Consider the following 11289-nt stretch of genomic DNA (forward strand, 5'->3'; position numbering starts at 1 on the left):
AATTCTTTGTTGGGAGAAAATATTTGCAAACTATCTATTGACAAGGGACTCAGAATCAGAATATAAACGGTGCTCAAACACATCAATAGCCAAAAATCAAATAATACGACTAAAAAAATGACCAAAACATCTGAATAAATATTTCTGAAAAGAAGACATACAAATGGCCAACAGGTATATGAAAACATGTTCAATATCATTAATCATCAGATAAATTCAAATCAAAACTACAATGAGATATAATCTCATCCCATTTAGAATGGTTTTAATAAAAAGACAGGGAATAATGGATGCTGGAGAGAATGACAGCACTATTAGTGGGAATGTAAATTAGTTGAGCCATTGTGGAAAACTGTATGAAGGTTTTCCAAAAACTAAAAATAGAACAACCTTATGACCCAGCAATTCCACAATTGGGTATATAACCAAAAGAGAGGAAATCAATATATTGAAGAGATAACTGTAGTCTCATGTTTATTGCAGCACTATTCATGATAGTCAAAATATGGAATTAACGTAATTGTCTATTAATGGATGAATGGATAAAGAAAATATGGTAAATATACACAATAAAATATTATTTAGTCATAGAAAGAATAAAATCCTGTAATTTGCAGCAACATAGAAAGAACTGGACATCATTATGTTATATGAAATAAGACAAGCACAGAAAGACAAATATCACATATTCTCACTCATATGTGGGAGCTAAAAATGTGTATCTCATGAAGATAGAGAGTAGATTAATGGTTATCAGAGGCAGGGAAGGATGGGGGAAGAAAGTTTGATTAATGAGGACAGATATGCAGTTTGACAGAAGAAATAAGACATAGTATTAGATCAGTAGAGTGACTATACTTTACAGTAATCTATTGTATATTTCAAAATAGCTGAAAGAGAAAGATGCAAATGGTTCCAGCAAAAAGACAAATATTTAAGATGATGGATATTCCAAGTATACTGATTTGATCTCTATAAATTATATGAATGTATTAAATTATCACATATACTCTGAAACTATGTTCATATATTATATATAAATTAAAAATTAAGATAAAAATCAATTTTTTGAACAGATATAGAGCTGTTTAGACAAAATAATCTTCTTATGTCAATTTTGGTAATCTGTGTCTTATGAAGAATTTGTCCAATTTATCTATATTTTTCTTTATTTTATTTTTCCATAAGTTATTGGGGTATAGGTGGTACTTGGTTACATGAGTGAGCTCTATAGTGGTGATTTGTGAGATTTTGGTGCACCCATCACTCGAGCAGTATACACTGCACCATATTTGTAGTCTTTTATACCTCGCCCCTCCCACTCTTCCCCCCAAGTCCCCAAAATCCATTGTGTGATTCTTATGCCTTTGCATCCTCATAGCTTAGCTCCCATATATCAGTGAGAACATACGATGTTTGGTTTTTCATTCCTGAGTTACTTCACTTAGAGCAATATTCCCCAATCTCATCCAGGTCACTGCAAATGCTGTTAATTCATTCCTTTTTATGGCTGCATAGTATTCCATTATATATATGGTGAACTATACACACACACACACACACACACAAATATATATATATATATTATATATATATATATATCTCACAGTTTCTTTACTCACTAGTTGATTGATGGGCATTTGGGTTGGTTCCACGATTTTGCAATTGTGAATTGAGCTGCTATAAACATGCTTGTGCTCATGTCTTTTTTGAATAATGACTTATTTTCCTCTGGGTAGATATCCAGTAGTGGGATTGCTGGATCAAATGGTAGTTCTACTTTTAGTTCTTTAAGGAATATCCACACTGCTTTGCACAGTGGCTGTGAAAGTTTACATTCCTACCAGCAGTCTAGAAGTGTTCCCTGTTCACCGTATCCATGCCAACAACTACGGTTTTTTTATTTTTTGATATGGCCATTCTTGCAGGAGTAAGGTGATATTGAATTGTGGTTTTGATTTGCATTTCCCTGATCGTTAGTGATGTTGAGCATTTTTTCATATGGTTATTGGCCATTTGTATCTTCTTTTGAGAATTGTCTATTAATGTCCTTAGCCCACTTTTTGATGGGATTTTTTTTTTTTTTTCTTACTGATTTGTTTGAGTTTGTTACAGATTCTGGATATTAGGCCTTTGTCAGATGTATAGATTGTGAAGATTTTCTCCCACTCTGTGGGTTGTCTGTTTACTCTGCCAGCTGTTCCTTTTTCCATGCAAAAGCTCTTTAGTTTAATTAGGTCCCAGTTATTTATCTTTGTTTTTATTGCATTTGCTTTCTGGTTCTTGGTCATGAAATCCTTGCCTAAGCCGATGTCTAGAAGGGTTTTTCTGACGTTATCTCCTAGAATTTTTATAGCTTCAGGTCTTAGGTTTAAGTCTTTAATCCATCTTGAGTTGACTTCTGTATAAAGTGAGAGATGAGGATCCAGTTTCATCCTCCTACATGGGACTAACCAATTATCCCAGCACCATTTGTTGAAAAGGGTGTCGTGTCCTCTCTCTACTTTAGATTTTTGTTTGCTTTGTCAAAGATCAGTTGGCTGTATTTGGGTTTATTTCTGGGTTCTCTACTCTGTTCCACTGGTCTATGTGCTTATTTTTATGCCAGTACCACGCTGTTTTGGTGACTATGGCCTTATAGTATAGTTTGAAATCAGGTAGTCTGATGCCTCCAGATTTTGTTCTTTTTGCTTAGTCTTGCTTTGGGTTTGTGGGCTCTTTTTTGATTCCATATGAATTTTAGATTTTTTTTTCTAATTTTATGAAGAATGATGGTGGTATTTTGATGGGGATTGCATTAATTTGTAGACTGCTTTGGGCAGTATGGTCATTTTCACTATACTGATTCTATCCATCCATGAGCATGGGATGTGTTTCCATTTGTTTGTGTCATCTGTAATTTATTTCAGCAGTGTTTTGTAGTTTTCCCTGTAGAGGACTTTCAACTCCTTGGTTAGGTATATTCCTAAGTATTTTATTTTTTTTGTAGCTATTGTAAAAGGGGTTGAGTTCTTGATTTGATTCTCTGCTTGGTCTTTGTTGTTGTATAGAAGAGCTACTGATTTGTGTACATTAATCTTGCATCCATAAACTTTGCTATTTCTTTTATCAGTTCTAGGAGCTTTCTGGAGGAGTCTTTAGGGTTTTCAAGGTAAAAGATCATATTGTCAGCAAACAGTGAAAGTTTGACTTCCTCTTTACTGATTTGGATGCCCTTTATTTCTTTCTCTTGTCTGATTGCTCTGGCTAGGACTTCCAGTACTATGTTGAAGAGGAGTGGTGAGAGTGGGCATCCTTGTCTTGTTCCAGTTCTCAGAGGGAATGCTTTCATCTTTTCCCCATTCAGTATTATGTTGGCTGTGGATTGGTCATAGATGGCTATTATTACATTAAGGCATGTCCCTCGTATGCTGACTTTGCTCAGAGTTTTAATCATAAAGGGATGCTGGATTTTGCAGAATTTTTTTTCTGTATCTGTTGAGATGATCATGTGGTTTTTGTTTTTAATTCTGTTTATGTGGCATATCACAATTATTGAACTGCATATGTTAAACCATCCCTGCATCCCTGGTATGAAATCCACTTGATCATGGTGGATTACCTTTTTGATATGTTGTTGGATTTGGTTAGCTAGTATTTTGTTAAGGATTTTAGTATCTATATTCATCAAGGGTATCAGTCTGTAGTTTTCTTTTTTGGTTGTGTCCTTTCCTGGTTTTGGTATTAGGGTGATGCTGGCTTCATAGAATGAGTTAGGGAGGGTTCCTTCTTTCTCTATCTTGTTGAATACTGTCAAAAGGATTGGTACCAATTCTTCTTTGAGTGGCTGGTAGAATTAAGTTGTGAATCCGTCTGGTCCTGGACTTTTTTTGTTGGTATTTTTTTAATAACCATTTCAATCTTGTTGCTTGTTATTGGTATTGGTCTGTTCAGGGTATCTAATTCTTCCTGATTTAAGCTAGGGGGTTGTATTTTTCCAGAAATTTACCCTTCTCTTCTAGGTTTTCTAGTTTATGTGTGTAAAGGTGTTCGCAGTAGCCTTGAATGATCTTTTGTATTTCAGTGGTGTCAGTTGTAATATCTCCTGTTTCGTTTCTTAGTGAGGTTATTTGGATTTTCTCTCTTCTTTTCTTGGTTAATCTTGCTAATGGTCTATCAATTTTATTTATCTTTTCAAAGAACCAGTAACCTTTTGTTGCTTTTGGATCAATTAAAGAAAAGTAAATTTCCTGTTAGGCTGAAGTGACATGTAGGAGACCACACAGCAATGTAGTGGTGAAGTCAGTGTTTGACTTTCAGCCCAATACATTTTCCATTCACAACACTTCAATATATATATATATTTTTTTCTGGAGCCTGACACCATAATTTCAATAACTTATAAAATTTATGATGGTGGCAGCATGACAAAAGTTAACTCAGAGGAAAATAGTCATACTCAGCCTAAGCATCTGCCTGAGTCATCTGGCACCATATTACAGATAGAAGGTCCCCAGTTCAGTGCACAGCTGGGAGGCATCGTGCTCGGGCTGCGGAAAAACAAGCTTTGGAAGGGCGATAACCTTAAAAAATCGTGTGGATAAACAAACCCAAAACACACATTGCCTCTCATCTGCTCCAGAGAATGTGACCCTTTGTTTCCTGAGTCTGTTTATTCCACATGGGCACAGTGAACTCCACAGCATGTACTGATGGGGGCAGCATTTTATCCCAGTGACATATACTGAGCTACCCACTTGGACATTGTGCAAAATTAACTCTCCTAGGATTCCACTTTCTTTACTTCTCTTGTTCTCTCTTCTCCATCCTCAGTTAAAGCCTGTCATCTATTCTTAGATTATTACAGGAATTCCTTAACTGGTCTCCTGTTCTTTGGTCTGCATTCCTCTTACCTCATTCTCTTTGTTATTTCCAGAAATGTCTTTATATTCTAAATGAGACCATGTTATTTCTTTGTTTATTTTTTTAAATGGTACCCTATTGCCTGAAAAATAAAGTTTGAACTCCTTTTTTTTGGGTCAGGCGCAGTGGCATAGGCAGGCGGGTCACTTGAAGTCAGGAATTTGAGACCAGCCTGGCCAACACAGTGAAACCACATCTCTATTTAAAATACAAAAATTAGCTGGGCACGGTGGTGCGCATCTATAATCCCAGCTACTCAGGAGGCTGAGGCAGGAGAATTGCTTGAACCCGGGAGGTGGAGGTTGCAATGAGCCGAGATCGCACCACTGCACTCCAGCCTGGGTGACAGAGCGAGACTCTGTCTCAAAAAACAACCAAAAAAGCCCCCAAACTCCTTTTTTTTTTTTTCATCCAAGACTTTTCTTCATCTTGGATATTATCTGGTGCCTTGTTTCCTTTGATTCTGGTTTCAGTGGCTCAAATATTATGCAAATTATTGTTTGCCTATGCTTTTGGGTCTACGTTCCTGTTGCTGCCTCTGCCTACCATGTCCTTCCCATTCTCAGAATATCCCAACTATCTGCCTTGACAAATCCCGGGCTTTCAACACTCAGGTTCAGGGTATACTCCTTTGACCACATGTTCCTAACACCCCTCACCTAGGTCCCTCGTTTGTGTCTCCGCCATTCTCTACCCTGACACCTATCGTGGTTTATAGCATCTAATTTCTTGTATGTCTGTCTCTCCTTAATTCAGTATAATTTTCCTATTAAGCCTCAAGTTCATCCTGTCTGCTCAATGTTTTATTCATCCTAATGTTTTTAAAGCCTCACCTAGTCTGGGGCACATGTTAGGTGCTTATTAATGTTTTTTACATTAATGAATACATCTAGCTGATAAAGGCACATCGTGACTTGTATGTATTGGTCTTTGAGTCTGAGTGAGTGAGAAGGATCTTGACGAACACAGGCTAAGAAACAATATTGCTCATATATATATGTATACATATATATATATTTTTTTTGAGATGGAGTTTCACTCTTGTCACTCAGGCTGGAGTGCAATGGTGTGATCTCGGCCCACTGCAACGTCCGCCTCCCGGGTTCAAGCAATTCTCCTGCCTCATCTTCCCGAGTACCTGAGGTTACAGGTGCATACCACCATGCCCAGCTAATTTTTGTATTTTTAGTAGAGGTGGGGTTTTATCATGTTGGCCAGGCTGGTCTTGAACTCCTGACTTTAGGTGATCCTCCCACCTTGGCCTCCCAAAGTGCTGGGATTACAGGCGTGAGCCACTGTGCCCAGCCTATGTTGCTCATATCTTTGACTTGGTTTCAGATGCTAGGTAAAGATTCATGTTCTGATCCAGGCCATGAAAATGTTCTGTGACTTTGAGAGAGCCGCTTTGCCTCTTTGTGCCTCAGATCCTCAATGGTGAAATGCCGCGGCAGTCTATGATAATGCAGTGTGGGATAATGTTAAGAGCTTTGGAGTAGGGCACACCGGGGCTGGAATTCTGTCTCTTCCTACTTTGTTACCTTGGCAAGTCTTTTATTTTTCTTTAGTTCACTCCTCTGGAAACTGGGAAGCATAACACTTTGTTAGGTAGCATAAGGATTAAATGAGGTAGTGTTTGTAAGTACCCGTCATTCAGTAGTAGGCATTCAGTTAACTTGGTTCCTTTCCGTTTCTCCTAAAACCAAATCTTTCCTGCCTATCATGAAGGGTTATTTATGAAGACATTTGCAAAATGTAAAATGCTATTCTGTGAAAGGACAGCTTCTCTTTGAATCAGCTTGCTTATTTTTGTTTCAGTGAACATGTGTGAATTGACCGAGTGGAACCGAGGCTTCAGCACTGGGTGAATGGGTTTGGGACTAAAGCTGTTTCCAAATCAAAGAGAAATGACACCCAGTGAGCCATGGGCAAAGTATGCATATGGAGCTGACTTTGAAACCTTCACAGTTGTTAAGGGAATTTGAGGTTAAAGTCATGTTTTTTTTAAGGAAGCACCTATTTGGTAGAAAGAGCTTCATGATCCTCATGGGCAAACCCTAAACTGAAACAAAATCTGCTCCTTTCTTTTTCTTATTTTATTTTATTTCACTTTAATTTATTTTTGGAGACAGAGTCTCATTCTGCTGCCCAGGCTGGAGTGCAGTGGTGTGATCTCTGCTCATTGCAACCTCTGCCTCCCGGGTTCAAGCAATTCTCGTGCCTCAGCCTCCTGAGTAGCTGGGACTGCAGGGGTGCACCACCATGCTTGGCTAATTTTTTGTGGTTTTAGTAGAGATGGGGTCTCACTATGTTGGCTCAACTGAGTTCAGGCAATCTGCTCATCTCAGCTTCTCAAAGGATCACAGATGTAAGCCACCGCCTGGTCTATTTTTCTATCAAATACAAACTGCCTTCTCTTTTATTATGCTGACCCCATTGCTGTGGTTCCTTTTTATGAAGATATTACTTATTTCCCAATGTTTAACATCCATTTTTTTTTGGTTTCCTGTTGCTAAAGTTTTCAACTATTTTTGCCATATCTTATACACTTGACACATTTTTCATGCTCATCATGTTCATGTATAATCCATAATATCTCACACTCTGACAGTTCAATATTCTTACCTAGGTCCTTCAGTGTCCAACATGAATTTACACCATCTGAGACTGGGTAGCTGGGCCTCAGCATATATAATGGTGGGGAAATATGGTGCTTGAAGGCAAAGTCCTTCTGAAAATAAATTATACCAGATTTCAATGTCTTCTCTTCAGCCTTCATGTTGGAAAGGGCTGACTAAGAGAGTTACATCATTGTTGGCTCTTCTCCTTGGCTCAAAATGTCCTTGCTACGTGCACTAATGTCTCAGGCTCAGGCCTAATATGAGAATTAGCAAAGGAAATTTTATTGGATGTGATTGTGGAAATAGAGTGGGCATTCTTCTGGTAGTGTCAGAGTTCCAGAGGGAGTTATTAAACAGTTTTCAAGTTATTACTGCAAGCAAGTCCACACATATGCACACACACACACACACACACAGATACGCACAAGGATGCCCACGTTTCTCTGCTTTCCAAATTCTTGCAAGGCCCCAGAACACATGGACATGAACCTACCTATTCTGTGATTCTCTGAGTTTTGGGGAAATATTGGTCTCTGGAAACATCTAATGTCATATAATCATTCACACTCAACGAGATCCTGACATGCCCAAAGAGACAATTCGTTTTCAGGGGAGCAACAAAACTTATATATTACAATGATGTATGACCCTTCAAAAGGCCTCAGTACACATAACTATATACAGTATATTTTTGGTATTGAATTTCCTCATAAGGGAGCAATTAGGAAAAATAGTTAATAAAGCTCCCTGAGGGGGCTAATAATTTTTTTTTGTGTGTGTGGAAACAAGGTCTTGCAGTGTTGTCCAAGCTGGTCTCCAACTCCTGGGTTCAAATGATCCTCCTGCCATGAGTAGCTGCGACTCTAGGCCCTTGGGGCTGCAGGGGAGCTGATGCAGAGTCCTGGCTCAATATCTCTGTCTTGTAGGACTCAGGGAGGATCACGGATGTATGTCAACTACTAGGATCTTCTTGGCCAAATATTAATGCGTTATAACAGTTTGGTACCTTGCAAAATTTTTTCAATGTGTTGCAATTTCTTGAGCTTCCTTACTTCTCTTGGATAATTTTTGAATGATTGTTGAAGGCTGAAGGGTGGATTTGAGGTGCGTATGGAGGAAGAAGGAGGATTCATTGTCTTTAGATATCTACTCTCTTGGAATCCTTCCCTTGAGAGAGAGGTGGATTCTAACACAGACCCAGTGGCTATTCCCAAATGACCCTGAATACAATGTGTTTCTTTTCTCTCCTGGAACAAAAAGTGGGCCATGAATGCATAAAGTGTATTTATTAGACAGGTTTTGTTTTCTTGAACCACCATGATTTGTCTTGAATTGTCTACCCATACATAAACAAAAACTACGGTTTTATTCCAGTCATAAAAGCCCCGAGGGTGAAATGTAAAGAGGGTATAAAGAAGAAAAGGAAGTTCAGGTTAACATAAAAAAAATTATCTCTGCGTGTGTATGTACCCAAACTATACAAGCATCTTTTTAATTTCAGTTGGTAAACCAGTAGACTAGACCTGAGAACAGGAAATACTTAGTCCATGTATAAATTTGTCCATGTACATATTTGACTTACAGTTTAAATATTCCTTCCATTTTCACTAATTGGTGAAATATACTTAAAATTCTGTACTTAAAATATAAAATCAAGGCCAGTCGCGGTGGCTCACGCCTGTAATCCCAGCACTTTGGGAGGCCGAGGCAGGTGGATCACGAGGTCAGGAGATTGAGATCATCCTGGCTAAAATGGTGAAACCCCATCTCTACTAAAAATACAAAAAATTAGCCGGGCGTCATGGCGGGCGCCTGTAGTCCCAGCTACTCAGAAGGCTGAGGCAGGAGTATGGCATGAACCCAGGAGGCGGAGCTTGCAGTGAGCCGAGATAGCGCCACTGCACTCCAGCCTGGGCAAGAGAGCAAGACTCCGTCTCAAAAAAAAAAAAATAATAAAGTGATTTCAATAATTGACTGGATATAGCAGAGTTACCAGAGGAAGCATATATGAAATAAATGAGGCCATATTCTGTGTATATGCACATTTAGAAAGAGAGGGATAGGTAGTAGGGAATGTTGATTGAATACCTGATTAATGCCAGGAGCAGTACTAACCTTCACAACTATCATCCTCACAGCATTGATCACATTTCATTCTTTTGACAAACTTGTGAGCAAGTAATGATATTTCCATATTACGGGTGCTAAAAGTGAGATAAGTGTTGGTATGAGTCACAGATAACACCAAAAAGCATTTAGGGTATTGATTTCAACCTTATACCCCCTTCTTCTCCTAAGTCCACAAGCTCAATAGCTCACATTGTTAATCTGATTTCTTCTTTTTGTTTGTATACGCCAGCTAATAGAATCGAGTGGCTATGAAGATATACAATGAAGTGGTGGAAGAAGAGCTAGCTACCTGTTACTCTTAGGCTAGCATTTTGAGAAAACTAAGTCAGACAGACTTCCACTCTCCATCTGACTGCTCACCCCCATTTTCTGCTCTCGGAAGGCCCAAGTCTCCTCTGCAGCCTCTGCATGGCTGACTTCATCTCTTGATTTCTTAGGGAATAGATGATGGGGTTCAGCATGGGGGTAATGACCGTGTTATTAATGGATATGGTTGTGTCCATGGGCAGCGTCGTGAAGGGCCGGCAGTAGACGTAAACGCAAGGCACGAAGTGAAGAGTCACCACCAGGATGTGGGACGTGCATGTGGAGAGGGCCTTGTTCCGCCCCTCCCCAGAGTGGGATCTCAGCACCACCAGAATGACAGTGTAGGAGCCCAGGAGCAGGAGGAACCAGAGCAAGGTCACCAGTCCGTTGTTAGAGATCATGAGAAGCTCCAAAGCAAAGGTGTCAGTGCAGGCCAGTTTTACCACCTGGGGCACATCACAGTAGAAGGCATCCAGTGTGTTGGGGCCACAAAAGGGGAGTGGAAGCATCAGAATTACCTGGATGATTGAATGCAAACCACCACCCACCCAAGAAGCCACCACCAAGGCCACCCACACCTCTTTCCTCATCATGGTCATGTAGTGCAGGGGCTTGGCGATTGCAAGGTATCTGTCATAGGCCATCACAGAGAGGAAAAAAATATCTGCCCCACCAGCAAAGTGGAAGAAAAAGATCTGTGCCATGCAGCCATTGTAGGAGATGGTTTTCCTGTCTGATAAAAGATCCACCAGGAACTTGGGGACGGTGACAGATGAAAAAACGACGTCCAGGACTGATTTGTTCCGCAGGAGAAAGTACATAGGAGTGTGCAGGCGGGACTCACAGGTGATAGTGACCACAATGAGTGCATTTCCCAGGACTGTTGCTGCATACACAGCAAAGAAGACCACAAACAAGAAAAACTCCAGCTCTCGGGAACGAGTAAGTTCCAGGAAGAAAAACTCCTTCACATTAGTGTGGTTGATCTGGTCCATGATGGGGATGACTCTCTTCCAGGTCCTACCTTGGGCAAAGATATGTTAGAACTTGGATTATGGCTACACGAGGTGGCAAAATCATTGATCACATACTGCTCTCAAGCATCCAGGTCATCATGACTACACAGAAAAACTGGGCCAATCTTCCCTTTGTGGTCTGGAAATTCTTCTTTCATATGGTTCTTCTTATTGTAAATACCTTGCGTTAACAGGAAAAAACCATCACATGTCTGTATCCTCACTCTGACCAGAGAGAGATGGATGGACTGTGGCCGTTTGCCTATGCTTTACCAAGGGCTTTCACCTGCAATAGCTCATCTTGATTTCGATTCTCA

The 11289-nt window shown here is 39.7% G+C and overlaps 1 protein-coding gene across 1 annotated transcript; it reads right to left on the minus strand.

Moving 5' to 3' along the window:
• Positions 1 to 10006: 10006 nt before the first annotated feature.
• Positions 10007 to 10951, minus strand: LOC129007801 (olfactory receptor 4D6). Its single transcript, XM_054439072.1, has one exon. It carries the CDS (start codon positions 10949 to 10951, stop codon positions 10007 to 10009), a length of 945 nt encoding a protein of 314 aa, XP_054295047.1.
• Positions 10952 to 11289: the final 338 nt, after the last annotated feature.

This window comes from Pongo pygmaeus, chromosome 9 (assembly GCF_028885625.2).
Source record: "Pongo pygmaeus isolate AG05252 chromosome 9, NHGRI_mPonPyg2-v2.0_pri, whole genome shotgun sequence".
In the NCBI taxonomy this organism is placed as follows: Eukaryota; Metazoa; Chordata; class Mammalia; order Primates; family Hominidae; genus Pongo; species Pongo pygmaeus.